At 31.0% G+C, this 24,536-nt stretch overlaps 2 protein-coding genes across 2 annotated transcripts; both read left to right on the forward strand.

Moving 5' to 3' along the window:
- Positions 1-2,299: 2,299 nt before the first annotated feature.
- On the forward strand, positions 2,300-3,579 carry Phum_PHUM605410 (uncharacterized protein; the record flags this gene model as incomplete). The annotated part of the gene is made up of 2 exons (XM_002432901.1): positions 2,300-3,483; positions 3,570-3,579. 2 exons carry the CDS (start codon positions 2,300-2,302, stop codon positions 3,577-3,579), a joined length of 1,194 nt encoding a protein of 397 aa, XP_002432946.1.
- A 6,706-nt stretch (positions 3,580-10,285) lies between these two features.
- On the forward strand, positions 10,286-13,650 carry Phum_PHUM605420 (POU-domain protein CF1A, putative; the record flags this gene model as incomplete). The annotated part of the gene is made up of 4 exons (XM_002432902.1): positions 10,286-10,365; positions 12,588-12,611; positions 12,774-12,799; positions 12,875-13,650. 4 exons carry the CDS (start codon positions 10,286-10,288, stop codon positions 13,648-13,650), a joined length of 906 nt encoding a protein of 301 aa, XP_002432947.1.
- Between the last annotated feature and the right edge of the window lie 10,886 nt (positions 13,651-24,536).

A 24,536-nucleotide genomic window follows, 5' to 3' on the forward strand; every position in this document is an offset into this window, starting at 1 on the left:
AATAATAATTAATTTTTATTCAATGTTTCTTCTGCTGCAAATTATTTTTTTTTTTTGCAAAGGGAATAAATATTAAATACGATACGTTTAAATTCAATAAAATAATAATTTTTATTACGACGTTTCGCGGTATATTGATTTTAACGTTGTTTTATTATTGAACCCTAAGACCTTCCCCGCCTTCTCTCTGCCCCCCTCACTCTCTACTTATCTTACGTTAAATGTTAATGAATAATATTTCTAATTAAAAATTCTGTATTGATTATTAATAATAATAATGAGAAAAAAAACACGAAATGCAATTTTTATATTTAATATAAATAACGTCCCTTTCTGTTTAACATTTTTATTTAAAAAAAAAAATTATTATTTAAATTTAATCATTTCGATGTTTATTTTTACCTACCTGATTTTTTCTTCCCCCCCCCCCCAAACCTGAAAATAATAATAATAATAATAATTAACAATAAAATTGTCAGCGTTAAAAAAAAAAAAAAAAAAAAAAAAAAAAAAAAAAAAAAATTTTCTCTTGAGTCACCATAAACCTTAAATATCCTTTACATAAAATTATTTATATAAAAAATGACATGTACAGGTACATAAAGGTTTTTTAAAAATTAAATTTATTAATTAATGTGAAAATTATTTACTGAATTTATTATTATTATTATTATTATTTATCTGACGATTATATTACTACTGACAGGAAAAAAAAATGTTATTTACATTTCGAATATTTAATATAATACGAATTAATAGTTATTATTATTATTATTTAAAAAAAACGGTTGCTGAGAAAATTGTGTTTTAAAAAAAGACATGTTAGTTAAGAAAAGGTAAACATTTTTTATGTTGTGCCGCGTAAAAAAAAAAAAAAAATATAATTTTATTTTATTTTTTTTTATTTTTCGCAAGGAAATATTTTGCCAACTTAATGAAGCGTCACGAATGATTTAATGTCCTTACTCCCTTCCCGCCATTTTATTTTTTAAAAAAAAAGTTGAAAAAGAAAATGTCGAAATCATTTAATGGAAGTTTATTTTTTTTTTTTAATAATAACAAACGAGAATTTTATTTTTAGTATTTTTTTTTTACTTTAATTAATTCGTATTATATTGATAATTCTCTCTCTCTCTCTCTCTCTCTCTCTCTCTCTCTTTCTCTCCTTTTCTCTTTCTTTCTCTCTCTCTCTTTCTCTCTATCTCTTTTCCCACGTTTTCCAACCCGAAATTTTCAATTGTACGAAAAAAAAACTTAATAAATTCAGGTTCGAAAACGTTTTTACGATCCCGTAATAATAATAATAATAATAATAATAATAATAATATTGTTATTAATACAGTAAAATGTTATGGTAGCTATAATAACAACAACAACAACAACAAATTGTAGGTGTTTACGACGTATTAATGACGATGGTATCGTTTACCCGTTATATTCAATTTTAAAATAACAAAAAAAAAAAATTGCAACTTAATTAATTATATTATTATTATTATTATTATGGTCACTTATTTATTATTATTATGTTAATAATACTACGTATTATTGTCTTGTACGAAGTTGGTATAATTTTTTTTTTTTTTTTTTTTTGTATTAAAACACAAAAAGAAAAAAATTTTTTTTTGCCATTGCCTTGTTTTATTTTTCCATCGACGATTGTATTTAGTCACGGCGATTTTTTTATCTACGTCATTTCCTTTTTGATTTTTTTTTTTTTTTAAGGAACTACATGGCGATAGGTAACACAATGGCACAATTGGAATGTTTCGTAATTTTTTTTGAACTTTGTATACACGGATAAACAAAAGTTTCCTGAATTATTATTATTATTTTTTATTTTTATGCGTGTGCGCGGGCGCGAGCGCGCATGCGTTGATGAAATCGTTGCGAAAATGGAAAATTTTTCAGTTGGAAAATTTTTTTTTTTGAATTTTAAATATTTTGATGCAAAAAAAAGGAAAAAATAAAAATCTGAAAAACTTTTTGTTTTTAAAACAAACAAAACAAAACAAACAACAACATAACAATTTATTTAAATTAATTTTTCTTTTTTTTTTTTTTTCAGGTTTTGCCGTTGCGATAAAGAAAAATATGTTTGGAAAATTAATGTGAAAAAATTATTCGTTACCGGAAAATAATTAAAGAAGTCGAGAAAAAAATTTTTTTAAGGAAAATACTCAGCGCCGAAAAAGACAAAATGGGCGATTAAAAAGGAAAATAATAAATAAAGAAAAATAAAAGGAATAGAAAAGAAAAAAAGGGAAGCGACGAACGTAAGCCACCGTCGTCTATGTAAATGGCTACGTCATTTTCCTCGAACAATCTTTCGGCGGAATCAGGAAAGAACGCTTATTGTGATCAAAAATTAACAAACAACAATAACAACAGCACGAATAACAACAACAACAACAACAATAATAATTTTTATATACAAAGCGCGTCGTATTTATTGAAATCGCATAAAAGTGACGGGATTAATAACGGTAGTGGCGGCGGCGGCGGAGGAGGTGGTGGTGGTGGCGGAGGCGGTGACGGTGGCGGTGGCGGTGGTGGAGGAGGTGAAATCCTCCAAAACTCCCGACTCGATTTCAATGCAGGACATTTGAAAAAAGATGATTATTTTAAAAATATCACGGAAAGAACAAACGATTTCACGGATAAAATTGATTTTTTTCGCGGTACAAATTTTTTAAATTCGGATTTATACCGTTCGAAATCCCCAAATTCCGACTACGGAAGAAATTATCCTGATTTATATTCCGGGAAACCGGATGCTAAAACGGAATATTTTCGTCAAAGCGTCGCCGAATACTATCGTAAAAACCCGAATGATTTTTACTTTCGTAACGAAACAAAATCTCCGGATTATTTAAAAACAGCCGCCGCTGCTGCTGCCGCCGCCGCCGCCGCCAATTCCGCCAACACCGATTTGTTTAGATCGGACTCGAAAAGGGGAGGTGATTTAATTAAAAACGGTGAAAAAAGTCCCGGTTTAGATTTTCTCAAACCTACTAAATCTCTCAAGGATGACATAATATACAAACAGCAAAAAGTTGAAAGTTTAGATTTCCGACGTAAGGGTGACGGATTCCGAAAGGATACCGATGGAGAGTTTTTAAAACCGAATTGTGATTTTGGTAAACAACAACAACAACCGGAAGTGTACAATGATAAAAGTGATTATTACAGTGAAGTGAATAACAAAACGGCAAACGATTATTTTAGAAAATCCCCGGAATTTTTCCGGCCGACAGATGATAAGAATATAGAAAGGTGCAGTGTGATATCGAATCATTCGGATAATTCCCATTTGAGTACAAATTCAACAGAAATATCCCATCTAAGGCTGAAAATAAACGACGATAGTGATTTCTTGCCACGTGAAAGTGCTGTGAACGGAGTGATGAATATAGTGAACGCTAGCATTTCCGGGTATCATGCGGCAAGCTCATCTCCTCCCATATCCGGTAGCGAGATGAAGTACATGCCACCGGGACAACACCATCATCATCATCACCATCATCACCAGGTAAATTTTAATTCATTTATTTTATTAACATACCAAGGCGAAAGTAACTTTTCAACAGCAGCAGCAACAGCCATCGACCGAGTTTTCTCTCTCTCTCTCTCTCTCTTGCATTGTGTGTTTTTAACGAAAAACATACAACCCGTACTATTCAGCGACATTTTGTTTTTTTTCTTTTCTTTTTTCATACGTTGTAAAAAAAAAAATTTTTTTAATATAACAACAACAACAAAAAGAAAAGAAAAAAAAAGGCGGCGAGACCCTAAAATTTTAAACGGGGAGGTAAATAAGTGCGCCTCCCCTTTAAGCATGCGCTTTTTTATAATTTTTATTTTGGATCCCATTTTCATATTGACTTTTTCCCTTTTTTTTCTTTTCTTTTCTTTTTGATCCCGTTTTGATATACACGATAATAGAATTTTATTTGAATCCATTAATTTTCCTTTTCTTTTCTTTTAAATTTTCCTCTATCGAATTCAAATGTTGTGGATTATCATCTTTTACTTTCTGTTTTTTCTTTTCATACAAAATTTAAAGTGAAAAAAAAAGAAAAAAAAAACTAAAAAGAAAGAAAAAAGGAAGTTACAATTAGTGTAATGTTATATTGTCCTAGAAAGAACAAAAGACTAAATTAAGAGAAATCTTTGAGAAAAAAAAAAACAAAATGGTGAGACATCATCATCATCATCATTATCATCATCATCCTTTTCAATTGTACATACATTCGAGTTTGATATTTTTTGACATGTTAAAATGAAATCTATTTTAGATTTTTATCGAAGCAAAAAAAACTATTTTTTATTAATTTAAAAAATTTACTTCTCTCTCTCTCTCTCTCTTTCTCTCTATCTCTCTCTTTTTCATAATAATCGATCAAACGGTTTAAAATCGATAATAATAATAATAATAATAATAAAAAGAAAAATGCGAAATAAAAGTGTCGTGAAATTAAAGTTAAATAATTTAGCTTTTTTGGGGATTTCTTTTTTAATAAAAATCGATATCGATCAATACTTGTCATAACATAATTGAAATATTTCTTTTGCAGGAGCAGAGCAGGTTTTTTTTTTAAATAACCTAAACTCGCGCATGCGTATTAAGTTGTCACAAATTTTTTTTTTTTCCTCTTTATTTATTTTTTTTTTTTTTATTAAATCGGTATATAAATTATTAAACATTATCGTCGTCGTTGTCACCGATTCAAGTTTTTTTTTTCGGGTTTCTGGATGATAATTGATCAGAGAGAGAAAGAGAGAGATAGAGATAGATAGAGATAGAGACGCCATATTTTTTTTTTTTTTTAAAAAAAGGCATGTGTCTCGGTGGCTGGCGAGCATCATCACATCCTCTAATGAAACCCGCGTCACAGGTTCAATTCACGTCAAATTTTTTATTTATTTATTTATTTTTATTTTATTTTGAAATTTTACGATTGCATTTCTCGCCTTAAATGATGTTTTTTAACGTATAAAATTGATTTATTATTATCATTATTATTATTATTAGTTATTATACAGGTACTTTGAGGTGGTATTTTTTCCTTCGCGATATAAAAAAAAATTTTATTTTTATTTTTTTTTTGTATTTGGCCGCATATGAAAGTCATCGAAATCAATTATTATTATTATTAATTTTGCTTTCTTTCGGGTCGTTATTATTTTTTTACGAGAGAGAGGGAGAGAGGGGGGGACAGGTTGTCACAATGATGAATTTCATGTTAAACGTTGGCAAAAAGATTCACCCGAGACCGTAAATCATCGAATGGTGGGTAGTCATAGTAAAAAAAAAAAAAAAAAAAAAATGAAAGAACGAACGACTTTTCGAAACTCTTGCCCACCTGCCATATTATCAACATTCATTTGGTGTGTGTGGCTACTCCTCATCGGGTATAAATATCTCCGACACGTTTCAGGTACGGGTTTTTTTAAAAAAAAACGAAGATGAAGATGAGAAAGAGTCTCCGATGATGGCAAAACGTATCGTGAGTTTTAAGGTATTTTTGTTGGTAGGTAGGCTCGAAAAATTCAGGAAATTTTATTTTCATTTGATTTTTTTTTGTCGTCTTGTTGTTGTTGTTGTTGTCGACGGCATCGGCGTCAACGACGCACCCTTTTTTTTAAAAAAAAAATTTCACCTTCCTGCAAATTTTTTTTTTTGGTTGGTTACCACTTTGATAAAATTTCAAAATTGTTATTTCCTTATTTGGTTTTAAACAGAAGAAAATAAAAAAAAATTTTTTTATGGCCTTGTTTTAAAAGAGATACCTTAATTTTATAAAAAAAAAAAAAAACAAACATGTAATCAATTCAGGTTTCTTCGTCGTTTGAGGCAAAAGAAAAAAAAAAAAAACCCCGTAAAAATTAACAAATTTAATTCTCCCCTCTCCCCTCCCCCTCTTCCTCCTTCTGTCCCCCTTCTCTCTCTAATTTCGTCTCTCCATTCCATTAGAAAACAAATTTTTAAATTTTACGATAATTCAAAAAAAAAGGCGCGAAAAATTTTAATCGTGAATTAAAATGCGGGGGGGGGAGGAAAGAGATTAAATTATTAATAATAATAATAATTGATTGTTAATGACCCGAAAATAATAAAAGAATAATTTAAAAAAAAAAAAAAACCTAATTTAATCTGATTGAACCTGATTATTTTTGACTTTAATCTTTCGCTTATTGTTTTCATTTAAATTAATTTACATTTATTATTATCATTATCATTATTATTATTATTATTGTTAAAGACGTGCATAATGATAAATAATAATAATAACGTTGAAAACTTTTTCACTCTCTCTCTTTCTCTCTCTTATATCGTTCGTTTTAATGCGTTTTTCATCTTTTTCTATCCTTTTTTTTTATTTTCTTTCTCTCTCTAATTATTTTTATTTGATAAACGTAATGAGTGCCCTCGGTGATGATGATGATGATGATGGTATTTATTTCGTAGCGGATTCGATGATTGATTTTCTGTAAATTTTCTCCCGAAATACCTACCGGAAAAGGAAAAAACAAACAGGTACACGCGATTCGTATAGAAATCGGGGCGAGGTACGAGTTTTGTTATTTTTGCCGAATATTTTTGGAAATTGAGTAAAAAAAAAAAAAAAGGTAAAAACTAGAAAATTTCGTCTAGTTTTATTATATTGAATTTATTTAACAGGTTTCAGGTTCGGATAATTTTTTTTTTTTTTGAAAAAAAAGCAGAAGAAAAAAAATTTCCATAAAATATATATTTTTTCAAAAACGTTTTTTTTTTCTGTGTTTATTTTTATTATCATTATCATCATCATCATCATCATCATCATTATTATAAGTAATTTTTTTTTTTTTTTTAAATTCGATTGATTCGCGTTGATGTTTGTTGTTGTTGTTTGTTGGTTGTTTCCGTTCGAATTCTCTTCTTCTTTTTTTCACGATGCCTACGGTGATGAATCCTTGTTTTTTTTTTTTTTTTATCTAAAAGTTAATCTCGGGTCATTAATAATTTTTGTTTATTATCATCTCAAAAAATCTTTTTTTTTTTAACTTAATTGTGAGGCACGGTCAGTAATTGTTGTTGTTGTTGTTGTTTTCTTGGTTGTTTTGGTTGTTGTTGTATAATAAGAACGACATTGATTGTTCGGTAGTAATGGTTACAAACACCAACCTTGCAATTGTAAGTAATTGTCGTTGAAGAAAACAAATTGTGACGTCATTTTCTTTGTAATCCGTTTCATAAATATCATTCCAGGTGTTTGTTCAAATTGTTTGTCCAGGTTTGTCCGTGTTTGTCGTCGTCGTTTTCATTCATGAAAAGTTATTGGCGAAAGTTTTCCATTTCCCATCTTTTTTTTCCCCCTTTCATTTTTTTCCCGCGTTTTTTTCTTTTCCGACGCACACGAAAAAATTTCGATTTATATTAAAGATGATGATGATAATAATAATGATAATAATAATAATTTTATTATTATTATTTTTTTTTTTCTTTCTAGAAAAATATAAATAATGCATTCGTTAAATTATATACGAGTTTTCTCCTCTCTTTTTTTTTGCAAAACTTTTTTTTTATAGCGAAATAAAAATGTTTTGGTGGCCACCAGTTGGCAATACGTTTTCGTAAACTGGAATTTATAAATTCAGGTCACAAAACGTCCCTTGAACTCTCTTCTCCTCATATATTTTATGATTTTTTTTTTTTTTTGCGTAACGTTTATTCTTTGCGATTTTTCTTCTTTTTTTTCTTCCATATATTAAATTTTATTCGAGTTGCTTTAAAAAAAAAAAAAAAAATAATTTATTATTTACCGAACGGATAAAATAATCCGTTCGGACGAGAAAATCGTAGGAAAATGTAAGAAAAGCTGCTGCTGCTGTTGCGAGAATTTTCCCGTTCGCATAATATTTTTTTAAATACAAAAAAAAACAAACAAAAATCATCATCATCATCATCATCATCATGATCATTATCATTGGGGGAGGGGAGGAAATGGTAGTTTACGTACGCAACCCGAACGTTTCGTTACATTTTTTTGTTTTTTTTTTTTTTTTTAAATTTAAATTTGTCGTGAGTCGAATTCGAAAAATGCCCGTCGCGTTCGATATATCGAATCCAATCGAAATCGTCATCGATTTTTTTTGCTTTTTTTTTTCCCAACACTTCCGGTTTAAAATTTTTCCATTTTATTTGAGAGCGCACGCATGCGTGAGACCACATATCCGTAATGATTATTTTCGGTTACGGTCCAAGTGAAAATCATTTGTGACATTATTATTATTATTATTATTATTATTATTATTATTATTATTATTATTATTATTATTATTATTATTATTGTAAAACAACGATTCGTACCTTTCTCTTTTTCTTTTCGTTATTTATATACGATGCCAAACGGAATGAATTTTTTTTTTTTTTTTTTTTACTTTTGGCATTTAAAGATGCGTAGGTATAGGTGAAAATAGAAGGGAGAGAGAGAAAGGAGGGAAGAAGGGAATACGGGGGGAGGTGGAGAAAGGGAGGACAAGTGTTCATGTAAATTATTCAATGGTGGTACGATGATAAAAAAAAAAAAATACGCAGCGGGATGTTAGGTTTGGTTTTGCTTTTTGTTAAGGTTTGTAAAGCCACGATTAGAATCCGCGTTTTTACCTTTTCTCTCACATGATGAATAATGACCATCAACCGCACGCGCATGAATGATTAAATTTATTATTATTATTATTATTTGAAATGATTTAAAAAATGGCGGTCCTTCTTTTTTTTTGTTCACGCGTAAATCACGATTTGGTCGCGGATGGTAAATTTAACCAATTTTTTTTTTTTATATATTTAATTAAGTTCGAATGAAAGAAAAGTTAATTCGAATGCGAATCACGTGATGACTTGCCTGAAATTCTATTTTTTAAAAAATTGGTTTTCGCTTAAATGAAAAAAAGAAGGTAGTAGAAATTTTTTTTTTGTTACACTTGTTTCTCGTACCTGAAAACACGCGAGAGAAACATTCGATCGTACAGGTGTATAGCCCACGCACTTTGTCCGAACCTTAATTCGAACATAAAATAAATCTTTCGAATTTAAATCGAAAATTTCGAGATATTAAATCGAAAATCGTGGTGGTAGTAAACTCGAAAGGGTTGATGTCCGTAATCGTAAAAAAAAGCAGAAGAAAAAAAGAGGCGGGGAAAAGAAAAGGAAAAAAAAATAATTTGAATGATTTGTTACTTCCTACCTGACAAATAATGACAAGGTACGATGATGATGATGACGACGACGACAGACGTTGCACGCAATCCTAATTAAATCTTAACAAATTATGTCATTATTGTGTACCTAATTTTAATAATTATTATTATTGGCACATTTTCATTAAAAAGGTATTTTATTCTCTTTAGAGAGAGAGGGGAGGGGGGCAGGGGGGAAATTTAATCAAGGTGAAAATTAAGGTGTTATCATTTTTTTTTTTTAGGTTTTACCTGTTTGAAATTTTATTTTATTTATTGTTTGAAATGAAAAAACATTTTCATTTTTTTTTCTTCTTTCCCATTCAGGTTCTTTTGGTGATTTTTTCTATCTCTATCTCTCTTCCTCTCTCTATTTATACAAAACCTGTTTGTAAGTGGCGTGACGTAAAAAATGTGTGAATTAAACTCTATTGTCTTCTCTTATTCTTTTTTTTTTTCTGTGGGTTTTCGATAATGCGAACCTGATTTTTTTTTTTTTTTTTTGAATAACGGAAATACCTACTTGTGAATGAATTCTTTTTTTAAAAAGATACGATAATGATAATAGAGAGAAAAAAAAAATTTTTGATTGTAACGGCCTTATACCCGACACAGAATCATTATTATTTGGATAAACTATTATATGTAAATTAGGTATATTATTAGGTGTGTGTTTTTCAGCACCTGCTAATGTTAAAAATAGGCTTTTAGTACGTTTTGAATGTCGATACGAAAAAGAAAGCAGACGACGATATTTTAAATTTTTCCAAAAAAAACCCGGGAAAATCTTATCAAACAATCCGTGTTAGTTTCCCCTTTTTCTCTCTCTCTCTCTCTCTTTCGAAAAAAAGAAGAAAAAAATTTCCATTAAATATTTTTTTAAAAATTAAAACCACGCCCATTTCATTCGTATGTAATTACTTAGTATTATTATTATTATTATTTTCAGGTACAGTCATCCTCCCCTAATGGTCATCCGGTTTCATTATCCGCGGCGGCAGCTCACAATCCGTGGGTTTCTCTACAACCCGGCGGTGGAGGAGATCCTTGGAGCACGACAATGGGAGGCATTCATCACACTCATCACCATCATCCACATCAACCGGCAACGGTCGATATCAAACCTCCAGACATGCATAGGTAAGCAAATTGAAAAATTTTTTTTTTTTAACTTCGTCTTGATTCGTGAATTCGTTTTTACTTCCGGTCTGTCACGATAAGGTTTTTATTTCCGGTATTACCGATGATTCGTTTTTATAAGGTTCGTGTCGTTGCCTTTTTGTTGTACCCGACGTAGTCGTTCGTTTCGTTTAAAACGTAAAACCTCACGGATAATTTAATGTGTTGGAATTCTACGAGTTCTCAAGATGGATACCTACCCTCCCCCTTCCCCCTCTCTCTTCTCAATAATTAATGACACTCGCAGTCTTTTTTTTCTTTTTCAATCGCTATTAATTACCATAAAATTAATGGTAATAATTTTTTTTTTTTTTATTACGCTTATACAAATGTTGGTTTGAGGCAAAACCACCGTGACTCGACTCCCTTCAAATTAAGAAACGCTTCAAAACCGTTTGGTTATTAATTTCGTCCTTTTAGAAACATTTAAGGTTTCGAAACCTTCCCCCGACATCATCGTCGAAGGGTTCAGGAATAATAAAATTTTATAAATTTCAATTTATTAATAGCGTCCGTTTGTTATCAATGATTACACGTTGACCGTAAGCCAAACTATTTTTTTTTTTTTTTTCCATCGCGCGGTTGCCAAGTATAATTTACACACACAGTCGGCCATTTTTTTTTTTTTTTTAAACAAATAAGGGCACACACATACACACACAATTCAGCTATATATATAAAAAAAAATTTTAGTTAGTAAGTGGTTGATGAAACGTTTAAATTTCAAAACAAATTTTTTTAACCCGCCCATAAACTTTTTTTTTTTTTTTTTTTTTTTTTTTCATTGCCATTTTGAAAGTGATGATAAATGTGATGGCGTTTCAAAATTTTTTTTTTTTTAAAACTACAACTAATCGTAACTAATCACTTGAAAAAAAAAAAAAAAAAATTCTTCAACTGATTTCAAGGACTGTGTTGGTCATCAAGATTTGCGTTTTGGATATTAAAAAAAAACGTGTAAGAAGAAGAAGAAGAAGAGTGACACTTTTATATATATTTGACAGTTTGACATTAAAGGTGTGTGTTTGTCAGGTATCATTGTCAGCAGCAGAATATATAACCGGTTGTTGTTTGTTAAAAACAATTGGATCTCTTATAAATTATTACGTAAGAGGAACGATTGTTGTTGTTGTTGTTGTTTTTAAATGGAAAATTTTTTTTTTAATGAATGGCGAGAAATATACTAAAAGGTTGTTGCGTTTGTTGGAAATTTTTTGTTGAGTGTGTGTCCTTTTCTTGCTCAACAATCAAGTTGATTAATATAAGAAAAAATCTGCGTAATAATAACAGGGTGACACAATTGAAAATTTTTTTGTCTTCTGTTTTTTCGAGATTGTTGTTGGTTGTTGGTTGTTGTTGTTGGTAATCGCTATTTATATCTCGGCTACTGGAAGGTCGATGAGATAATCACACGGTTTTGTTTGTTGTTGTTGTTGATGGTGGTGACCTGTTGTGAGGTGAAAGTCTAGCGGGGTTAACTATCATTGTAATATTACGTTAAATAAAGAGAAGGATAAACGTTTTGTAACATATTTTATCGCCATAAAAAAAAAAACCCGGGTTGCCAACAATGGAAATATTGTGCGTCGCACTGTAATATTATTATTATTATATAAACCATCGTATAAAATAATTTTATCATAAATATAATGATAATAATAATAATGATAATAAAAGTCGTATTATAAAAATAAGCTCGAAACTTTTATATATATGTATACAAGTATTTAATTAATCGTAATTATTTTTGCAAAATCACCTTGTAAAAGGCTATAGAATGACGTCATTACATATATTTATATACTTGCTTATATTTACCATGTTGTACGAATGCAGTTAGTGACGTAATAATTTTTCTTTTTGAACTTTGTCACCTAGTTTTGAAAAATGTAAAAAAAAAAAAAAAATTCGTTGCGATTTTTTTTATTTATTTTTGGAATCATTCGCTGAAGAGAAAAAAAAAATGCGTGGGTTAAAAATATTTTCTGGAAGTGTAGTCAATATTATTGTGATTGCGTAGCGATTTAGCATTTGCTGGAGAAAGACAGAGAGAGAGAGAGAGAAACAATTTAATATTTAACTTGTTGAAATAAATAATAAATTACTTAATCCTCCTAATAGTGTTAAAAAAAAAAAAATTATTCGGCAAGAGGTGTGCCAAAAAAATGTATGCGCATGCTCAGTAAGAGTAACAGGTACCACAACGAGTGCCTTTGTGATTAATGCTTCAATAAAAATAATAATAATATTTTTATTGTGAAGAAAAAAAAAGTATTTTGGATTAATTCGAGAGATTAAATTTTAATAATTATTTATTTATTTATTTTCAGAACTCAATTGAATGCATCGGGTATAACTTCCCCGCACAGTTGGCATGCTCCCGTCGTGTCAACCGGTCACTACATTCCCTCGACGACAAACAATGGAGCCGTGAGTCCTCTCAATCATCACAGCAGCGCGAGTGCCGTAGCTTATCACGCGGCAATGAACGGAATGCTGGCTCATCACCATCAGACGAGTCCGCAGCTCCATCATAGTCTTCGCGATATGCAAAATCATTCCCCTAGTGCATTACACCACGGTCTCGATCCTCGTAACGATCCCTCGGGAGGAGAGGAAGACCCGCAAAGTTCGGAAGACTTAGAGTTATTTGCAAAACAGTTTAAACAAAGACGTATTAAATTAGGTTTCACGCAAGCGGACGTCGGTCTCGCGCTTGGTACTCTGTACGGGAACGTATTTTCTCAAACAACGATTTGCAGGTTCGAAGCCCTGCAATTAAGTTTTAAAAACATGTGTAAGTTAAAACCGTTGTTACAAAAATGGTTGGAAGAAGCGGATTCTACGACGGGTAGTCCGACGAGCATCGATAAAATAGCCGCGCAAGGACGGAAACGTAAAAAACGTACAAGTATAGAAGTTAGTGTTAAAGGGGCTTTAGAACAACATTTCCTAAAACAGCCTAAACCGAGTGCTCAAGAAATAGCTTCTTTAGCCGATGGCTTACAATTAGAAAAAGAAGTGGTTCGAGTGTGGTTTTGTAATAGGCGACAAAAGGAAAAAAGAATGACTCCGCCGAACACGTTGGGAGGAGACATGATGGACGGTATGCAAGGAGGAGTGGGACCCCCGATGCACTACGGACACCACCAGGATTTGCACGGGAGTCCGATCGGAGGACACAGTCACAGTCCTCCGATGCTTAACTCACCAAATATGACACCTCACAGTTTGACGGATCATTAACAGAGGTTTTGGGGGGGACTTTTCTCTGTCTGCTAAAACTCTCTCTCTCTCTCTCTCTTTCTCTCTCGAGTGGAGAAAAATTTAAACAAACATCGAAAAAAAAAAAAAATTTCATACAATACCTGATGAAAAGAGTTTTAGATTTTGATTAATATTCGATTCGATGGATTTTTATTATTATTATCATCTTCATTATTATTATTATTTTTTTTAAATCTCTAAGGTAAAACGCGATACAATTTATTTACGTAAATGAAAATTACTTCAACGTATGCAATTTCCCTTTAATTTATGTTTCTTCTTCCACGTTCGCAACAGTGAATTGGTACGTGTCGTGCATTTCTTTTGCCATTAAAAAAAATTTCTTTTTTATGCATCCATTCGGCAACCGCGAGAGTCAATGATAACGCAAAATAATAATAATAATAATGAACTGTTCTAGAACGCGACTAGAGTCCTCCAGTTACCTTCCGACATACTCGTTTTGTATCCATTACGGAAACACGTTGACCAAATTTAACGCTAACGGTTAATAATCCAAACAATCGAATATAAACATTCGCGAATGTTCGAATTTTACGTGGCACTAAAAAAAAAAAATTTCGGATCGTTTACCTATCAACGAACGAACGTCTTTTAAATACAATAAAGAAAAAACAACAATAATAATAATAAAAATAATAATCGTACCTCCTTTTTTCCGTCGAAACGTTTTTGGTCTTGCCTCCTTTTCCTCCTCTCCCTCCTCCTCCGGTTTAGAAATTTCAAAAAAAAAAAAAGTTCCCAGTTTCTTTTCTTTTCTTTACCATTATTATTATTATTATCGTGTTTGGGAACGTTCCCAAGGCATCACCATAGCCGGTCACGAATGGCAAGAAAAAAAAGAAAAGAAAAGAAAAGAAAAACGAGGACGACGGATACATTCATCATAATGTATATATTTTTATCATTATTATCACCACCACCACCACCGCCACCTCCATCTTCTTCTACGTCATAATAATTATCATTATCATCGTCGTCGTCGTTTTTAAAACAATACGGCCACCAAAAAAAAAAAAAAAAAAAAAATTTTCTTTCTTTGACTTTCGTTCTGTTGGTTCATTAAACTGATTGTGTGTGTGGCACATTTGAGTTACGATCCATGCATAAAATTAAATAATAACTAAGTAATGAACGAACAGTGACGGAGTAAGGATAATATATTTTCATTTTAAACGTTCACCATAACAAACGCATTTTTTTTGAACATGATTAAATGGGACCAAACGTAACGATACGCATCGTGACGACGATGACGATGACTCATTTACACCCCAACCGAAAATTTCCCCCCCCCCGCCCTAAACAAACAATCAAATTATTATTATTATTATTAACGACGAAACAAACGTACAAACGAAACGACGATTGATCGGTTGTTGGATAACAAAAATTTGAAATTTTTAAAAAACAAATTCGTTAGATTTTTTTACTATTCGGATCTTTTTAATTAAAAACTATTGTCGTTTGTTGTAGTTGTTGGTAAAACAAATAAACAAACAAAATCAGGTTCAAATATTAATCAAGCGATTACTAAACGTTTTTTTTTTATTTGTCGGTTAAATATTCATTATTATTATTATTATTTTTTTTTTTAATGTCAACTAAAGCGCTATTTATAGTTTATAATTTTTTTAAATATAGCACTATTTATAGCGCTATAATAATAATTGCATACGTTGTTGTTGTTGTTGTTGTTGTTATTGTTGTTCACTTAAATAATAATAATAATACGTAAGTAAAAAAAAAATTCATCGATTGATCGATTGTATAAAAAATAATCAAAAGTCTGGAAAGATGGAGGAGAGTCTGCCCAAAAAAAATTTTTTTTTTTTTATATATAAATAATTTTTATTAATAATTAAACAAACGAAGAAACAAACGAACGAACAAACGTGAATGATGTCGTTTGTTTAAAAAAAAAAATGGTCGTCGTCGTAGTCTTAGTGATGTGACGTAACGATGATGATGATGATGATGATTATTGAAAAATTATCATCGTAGTAAAGATTTTTTTTTTTTCGTTTTTTTTTCTTTTGTCGGATGGAAAATTCTAGAAACTTTTTTTTTTTTTTTATACGTACGGGAAAAAGCGGAGGAAAAATAAACTAAGAACGAGGATAAAAAAAAAAAATGCAAACTTTTCGCCTGGAGAAAATAAAAATGGCGGACATATTTGTAAAATTTAAATATGTAATTTTTTAAACGTGGTGGCAAACATTGGTCGGTTTGTTTTTTTAACTGTATTTAATTTCTTTCTTTCTTTTTTTTTTTGTTTAAATATTATCTCTGTACTTATTATTATTATTATTATTATTATTATTATTATTATTATTATTATTATTATTATTATTATTATTATTATTATTATCATCATTATTATTATTATCGATTTTTTTTTAAATAAAAAGTAAAAAATAAAATTTTTTTTCTTTCTTTCTTTCTTTCTCTTCTTCTTCTCAATTTTCGTTTATTGTTTTATTATTATTATTATTATTATTATTATTATTATTGGTTTTCTATTGTTTTTGTTTTTGTTTGTTAACGGATCAATGAGCGAATCGTTCAATATATCGATCGATATTGTAATAAATCGATTTATAAGAAGTGAATGAAAGAAAGAAAGAATGAAACAAATCTATACTCGGTCATCGACGGTATTTAATAATAATAATAATAATTTTTTTTTGTACTAAAGCGAACGGACACACAAACGGACAAACGCGAATCCATTTCCGGTTTTTATAGAATTCATTTCCTTTTCCGTTTTTTTTATTTTTTTATTTTTAACCCGCGGTTCGTACCTGATTAAAAAAAAAAGAGTGGCACTTATTTTATTATTATTATTTATTTAATTTAATTAATTATCGACAAACGACGACGGATAATAATAATAATAATAGTAACGGTGGTGATGTTGATAATAATAATAATATTAATAATAATAATGATAATGTTAATAAATAAAATGTTCGTTTTTTTTTTATTAAAATTTTTTTTTTTTAATTTACTCGTGAATAATTTTTGTAAAAAAAAAGAGACACTCGATGATAATGATAATAAACTTGGAAAAAAAAAACAAAAGTTATAAATAATAATAATAATAATAATAATAAATATTTTATTAATGAATATAAAATGATGATAATAATAATAATAATAATGTGGTTAGTGATTATTATTATTTTTTACATTTTTTTTTTTTTTTAATATTTGTTTTTATTTGTTTTTTTTTCTTTTTTTTTTTGTGAAAACGTCGGTTTTATTTATGAAAACGTATACACATACACACACACACACAAGCACTCACACACGTGTAAACACACGCACACACACACACACACAAACACGTACACACGCGCGAAATTTTGTAGAAAAAAAAAAACAAAAAAAGAAAAAAAAGAAAAAAAATTATACAAACAAGAACAATGATGTGTATTTGTAACTTTTGTAAATAAATAAATAAATAAATAATAATGATAATGATAATGATAATACTGATAATAATAATTAAGCATTTTTCTTTATTCCCCCCCTTATCGCCACCGCCACTCGATCGCCGTCGCCGTCGGTGCAACTTTTATCTTCGTAGTACGACGAATACGTTTCGCGAAAAAAATTTAAATTTTAAATTTCGCGCCATTTTTTTTTTGTTTTTCACGACGCCACCTGAAAATTAATTAACTAATTAATTAATTACGACGTCGTCGTTAAACGTCAACTACGTCACACGAAAACCAGTTTTTTCGTTTCCTCACGTAAATAATAACTCGAGATGGTGACAAAATAAAAAAAACTTTTCCCGCGGATTTCGTCACCGCCATCGCCGCCACCGCCACCGCCACGTGCTCACGTGTGAACGCACACACGCACATCATAGGCCGTAATCGAAACGTAACGTCCGTCCGCCATTTTGTTTTTTTTTGTGTTTTATTCACCGTCGGATGATTTTCCACACTCGGATTGACTTTTTTTTTTTTGACGATTTTTTTTGACCGGTGATTGGTCAAGTGGCACAAGAAAAAATTCCCCCCTTTCCTCCCTCATCACCCCCTCCCCCTTTCTCCTTTCACTTCGTAACTACGTCATCATCATCGATCGATCGATACTAAAAATAAAAAAAAAAAGAGGAAAAAATCGGTATATGATTTGAAATTTTAAAAAATACCTTCGGGCTTTTTATTTTAACGTTGTCGGTTGTTGTTGTTGTTGTTGTACAACCAAAACAAATTTAATAAAACAACAACAACAAACATACCACCACGAATTAAAAAAAAAAAAAACGAATGAACACTCCCTTTCCTTTGTAAAGAAACGCGTAGCTGCCTGGCAGAAAGAAAAAAAAAACGAGTCTGAGCTTAGCATGACTTTTTTTTTTTCTTCTCTGTGGGCGGAAGTTTAACATAACCTGGGTGTCACCCAAATGACTCAGGTTTCTTTTAAAGGTTTACCATCTTATTATTATTATTATTATTAATAATGAAAAATTTGCGATGATATTTTGTATAAAAAATAAACCGGTTATGTTAAAGTAAAAGAAGAAGAAGAAGAAGAAGAAACCTTAAAAAAAACCTTCGGAGATGACGAAGAAGGAAGAGGAGGTAGTGGTAGTGGTAGTAGAAGAAGAAGAATAGGTAGTACCTCCGGGAGAAGGAAAAAGGTGAAAGAAAAAAAAAGAGGCGAAGGAATCAGTAATTGGTCACGGATGTTAACCCGTTGACGCCCGTGAAGAAGATGAAAAGTCGTCGTATTCGGATGGCCTGACACGGGGTGTCTCTCTCTCTCTCTCTCTAATGGTATTTCGGGTATGACCGAAGGATGGTTCATAGACTCCGGAGGACATTAATGTAAGATCATGATTTCTTATATTGTTTTCGTCGCCCGGTTGTTTTGTTATATTTTATCGCGTTTGTTTGAATGAATGAGTTTTCTATCCCTCCCCTCCCTCTCTCCTCTTCCTTCCCTCCTCCTCTCTCTTTCACTCTCTCTCCTCCTGGTTTAAGGCACCCAATTCTTTTATTATGAAAAAAAAACTTTTTTTTTTTTTTGATCCACACCCATTTTTTTTCTTTTTGTTGGGAGTATCCCCCAACGTTCGTGCGTGTGTGCGTGTGTGCGTGCGTGTCTATCTCGTTTCTCCCTTTTTCTTCTTCTTTCTTCTTTCTTTATTGTTGTCACTTTTATTTCGTTCTATATATATATGTATCCGAAATGTGCTGTCACATGAACTCTTTTTTTTTTTTATTAGTAGTAGTAGTAGTTATTGTACCTTCTTTATAAATTCTACTCGCATATTTTATACCTTCTTCTTCTTCTTCTGCTTCTTCTTTGTCATCCAAATCTTACAAAAAAAAAAAAAAATTTCCAGTTGCGACGACGGTTTTATGTCACTCATCCAATAATAATAATTGAATGGAAAAAAAAAAAAATTACTCGAGGCTGTGATTTATTATTATTATTATTATTATTATTATTATTATTATTATTATTATCATTATCATTATCATTATTACCGTAAGTTTAATTATTATTATTATTATTATTAACAACCACGTTTTTTTTTTCATGTTTCGGGTAAAATAAATTCTTTTACCACATACGCGTGGGTGTTTTCGAATCGGAAGAGTTTGTGTGCGTGAGAGAGAGAGAGAGAGGGAGAGGGGGAGAGGGGGAGAGGGAGAGAGAGAGAGAGAGAGAGAGAGAGAGAGAGAGAGAGAGAGATGTTATTCATAGATAAAATGATTGCGAATGGAATGACAACTTAAAAAAAAAAAAAAAACGATTTATCGATTCGTACCTGAGATTAAAAAAAAAAATTTTTTTTTAAATGTGGTCAACGCGTCGTCCCTGTCGACGACGACGACGTGTGGGAAAATTTAAAAAAAAAAAAAATTTGTCGTAAAACCTAAAAAAACTTACGCAATATATATGTATACCAAAAACCTGATTTTTTAAGAACCGCCGCCGACCCCGCCACCACCTCCACTAGGTCGAGGGGCATTAATATTTAATATAATTTAAATGATTTAACGGTACGCTTTTTTTTCTCATATGTAAATCCCAGGTACAAACGACAAATCCGTTACTTTATAAGGATTTATAAATAATGTTATTAATACCAACATCTCATTTACCCTTCCTTTACCCCTAAGGGATTTTTCATTGTTCCCATAGGATTTATATATGATTTTTTTTTTTAAATTTAAGGGATGTTTGTGCGTGCGTGCGTGCGTATGCGTGTCGATTTCCAAAAAAAAAATTTTTTTAATTGGTTTCTCCTCCTGAAACGACAAAAAAAATTTTAAGAGTTATATTTCTTTGCATTATAGAAAAAAAAAAAAAAACGTGGCACCAGCCTAATTAATAGAATTCCTCGGGGAGTATCGAAGTTTTTTTTTTTTTTTTAACGTGTAAATAATAATTTATTAGCTTAAAACCAGCTTACGATCCAACTGTTTTTTTTTTTTTTTTTTCGATAAAATTATTATTTAAAAAAAAAGGTGTGTGCGTGTGTGCATGTGCGTGCGTGATCGAATCGTCGCGTAGTATCGAAATTATCACCTGTTGTTGTTGTTATTCGATTATTACTCTGGCAAAAAAGTAAAAGAAACGTCACGCAAGGAGGGGTTGATTGGTGAGGTTAACACAATTTAAGGGTTGTAAAGACAGCAAAAAACCTTTCTTTTTTTTTTGCTAAAGAGAGAGAGAAAGAGAGAGTGACCTTTGACTCATCTCGTCACGCAATCAAATTCACATTATTAAGACGATCGGTGGTTTCTCGTTCGTTCGAACCGTTGTAAACGTTTAAATTTCCCGCGCGTAAATTTATCAAACCGGAAATGATGAAATTTTATTACCCTCAAACAAAATGACAGATTCACGATAATGATGATGATGATCGAAGAATAAATTAATTATTACGATTAAGGGAAGGCTTAAGGGGAACAAGAAAATCACGCGAATCGTATAATACGCATGTTTTTTTTTTTTTTTTTTTTTTTAATCATGTAATTAGATATTTAAAAAAAAAATGCCGTAAAATAGGGTCCGTCCGTACCTTAATTATACCTTTTGATCGTAGCAGTAAAATGATTTTAAAAAAAAAATCCTTACGTAACGTTTTTTTTTTTTTTACGATCGTGTAACAAATTAATTTATTAATGTTAAATGCCACGAATTTTTTTTTTTTTTTTTTATCGACTATTCTTCTGCCACGAGGTTTTTTTTTACAAAAACTACGTGACGTCATTTATAAAATTTTTTCTTTTTTTTATTTTCTTATGATTTTTTTTTTTTATACGTTTTTCGAGAAGGAAAAGTCACAAAACGTGCGTGTGCGTGAGTGCGCGTGCGTTTGTGCGTGTTTGTGCCACGAATATAACTTCATATTAAATAATCTAAATCTTTTCTTTTCGTTTTTTTTAACTCGTTCATCATTGTCTGTCTGTCTGTCTGTTTGATTGTCGCTCGACAACGACAAACAAAAAAAAAACAAACCGAGTCAAATCATTTGGGACAATCTACGAATCCCTTTTTGTTTGTTCGTTTGTTTGTTTGTAAAACCGAACACGTTTTTATCGTGCTTACCTACCTGCACGATGACCTTGTGCTTTCTAACTCTATGACAGCTGACTACCAAGTACACGCACACAAAAGCACGGGGAAGTAAGAAGTATATAGAGAAAATATTTTTGAAACCAACAACAACCGAAACAACAACAGCAGCAGCAGCAAGAATCCCCCAAAACACACACATACACACACGTACGAACGCACACGCACGAACGCACGCACATAGATTTTTATTTAAAAAAGTAAAAAAAAGGAAAAAAGGAAAAAGGAAAAAAAAGGAAAAGTATAGAAAATATAAAAGAATCGTGAAAGCGTAGACGTTTGTTACCATGGTTACGGACTATGCTTGTTGCATAATAATAAAGCAGAAGACGAAAAAGCAGAAGAAAAAGAAAAAGAGGAAAACCGTTTTTTTTTTTGAAAATCATCCCCGAACGCACACGCACACACGCACACTTTTTTTTCAATATTCTCCCCTTTTTTTTTTTCGTTCGAATATTTAAAAAAATTTTTTTTGTTGGCGGAAGCGGTGGCGGTGGCGGTGGTGATGGTGGTGATGATGGTGACGGTGGTGGTGGTGGTGGTGGCGACAGGGGGAAGATGTAGAGGAAATAATAAATATGGCGGCGGTTATTAATATATATATATAAAAACCAAAAACATACGTTCGCACTTGAAATTTTATTGCCCACTCCCCCGACATTTTGTTTGTTTGTTCGTTTCATCATCATCATCATCATCTCACCTTCGTATAATTGTTTTATTGAATTGAACAACAACAACAACAACAACAACCCCTCTTGAATTTTATATAATTAAAAAATACAATAGAATTTAATAACGGAGTTTTTCCTTTTCTTGATAATTTACCGCTAATTAGTGGAATTTGAAAAAAAAAAAAAAATTTTGGTTGTTGGTTGTTGTTGAGCCCCTAAATATAAAGAAGGATGCAGGTGACTGACTGGATGGTACAGGTGTTAGAAAACCACCGTAACAACCACAATATTAATTGTTTTTCCCTTCGGTTATGATATCTTTATGATCATCTTTACGTTTCCAGCCCTACCCCCCGCTACCCCCTACCCCTACCCTCTTTCTCCCTCTTTTCCCTTCTTCCGGATACCTCCGAAAGAGTTTTCGAACACGTTCAATTAACCGCCCATCCTCCTCCTCCTCCTCATTCGTCGTAATAAGGAATATTTTTATACGTTTTGTTTTTTTATTTTGTCTTATCGTAAGACATCAATATTGGCGCCCGAACACAAAACTGTTATTATTATTATTATTATTATTATTATTATTATTATTATTATTACTCGGGAAGGGGGAGGGGGGAAACGTTTTGTCTTCTGCCACGACTTTATTTTTTCTTATTTGCTTTTTGTTTTCACGTCGGTGACAGTTTTTCGTGTCGAATGCGTTTGTTTGTTTCCTGCGAACCGTCGTTTTTTGTCGTTTAATTTTTACTCATCGGTTTAACGTATTGAATGAATGATTGATTGAATGATTGAATGAATGAATGATTGATTGATTGATTGAACGGAAAAAAAAATTTACCTTTAACCTCTTAACCGATTATTTTCCGATTATGTAAAATTACCCGGTGGTAAAAAATTTAAAAAAAAAAAAGTGGGAGGTTGGTAGATTTCGTTGGGGGGTGGCCTGGAAGGGGAGGGGGAGGGGTTTGAAAGAAAACAACCGGAAATGATCTGACGCAGAGAAATTAATGTTTTTAACGATTCGTTATATGATTATTACGGTAATTTTTTTTCTTTTTTTTTTTTATCGCGACGAGTTATCTTAATTAAAATATAAAAATTATTACCGGTAATAATAATGATAATGATAATAATGATAATAATAATAATAATAGGTTTTTTTTTTCTCTCTCGACAGATTTCTATCCGAGTGCGTAGTGGCGTAAAATAAAACGCGCGCGTATATAATAAATTAGCCGCGAAATTATTATTTTAAAAAAAAAAAAAAAATCTAGTTTTAACCTTGAAAAATTATTATTATTATTATGATTATTAATATGGCATTTTAACTAGATGATAGTAATCAGTTTAACTTTAATAATAATAATAATAATAATAATAATATTAAGCAATCGTTTGCGTAGCCGGAACCGGGGGAATTTTTTTTTTTTCAATCGTCTCGTTTGTCGTTTGTTTAATTTTTCGTTGTCGTCTGCTGCTTGGGTACGCGCGTAAATTTTTTTTTGTCGTGGGTGTATAACTTCCTCCTTCGTATTACCCGCGTTTTTTTTTTTTTTTTTACGATTCTTCATCCACGTCAGAAATTTTACACATGATGCGGGTCGTCATCATCGTAAATTATCGTATCACGCGGCGTGTGTGTGTCTGTGTTTGTGTCTTCTGCTAAAATCAATTTTTTATTATTTTTTATATATATATTTTCGCGCGTTTTTGTTTTTAAGTATGATGATAATGATAATAAAGTTTGATGACTTATCACGATCGATCGGAGGTAAGGAGAATGAGGGTTGATTTTTGTTTTTGGCGGGAAAGGAAAAAGAAATATATGAAAACAGGGTTGGCAGTTTTTAAATTAGGGTTTGTTCATGTTAAAAATTTTTTCTTTTTTGTGTTATGTTGGTAGTATGAGGCAAGGTGCATTCCAAGTTTACGGAAATTCAATAAATTATAAAAACACAAAACAATTTTTTTTTTTTTTGGATTAAAATACGAAATTTTATATTAAAAAAAAAATCACAAAAGATCTTTTTCGATACCGTAGGGGAGATGTGTTTGTATGCAATTTAAATCAGTGACGTATCAAGGAATTAATATTTAACTTTTTTAAAATTTGTGATTTTTGCTGTTATTGAAGGAAGGAAAAAAAAGAGAGACGGTGGCAGGAATGAGGGGGAAAAAAATTTGTTATGGAGTTTATATATTCTAATAATAGTAAAAAAAAATCCTTATTACGCCACTGTAAAAAAAACGTGACCATTTCATTTTTGTATCTTTTAAAAAAAATTTACCCTTCTGGAAAACGTACGTACGTACTTTTAACGCAGGCGGGAAAATTTTTTTTTTCCATTTTTTTCCTTTGTCACCTGGCCCGTGGCTAATTTTTTCACGTCGTCATTGCATCCCCCTAAAAATTTTTTCATCCCTTTTTTTTGTGATTTTTGGATTTTTTCATTACCTCCCCTCCTCCTCATCCTCCTTCTTCTTCTCTTTCGTGCAAAAATTGTATCGAAAACAAACAAACAGTTAAAAAAAAATTCTACTTTCTCATTCTCT

Source organism: Pediculus humanus, genomic scaffold, assembly GCF_000006295.1.
Source record: "Pediculus humanus corporis 1103172108318 genomic scaffold, whole genome shotgun sequence".
Lineage (NCBI taxonomy): Eukaryota > Metazoa > Arthropoda > Insecta > Psocodea > Pediculidae > Pediculus > Pediculus humanus.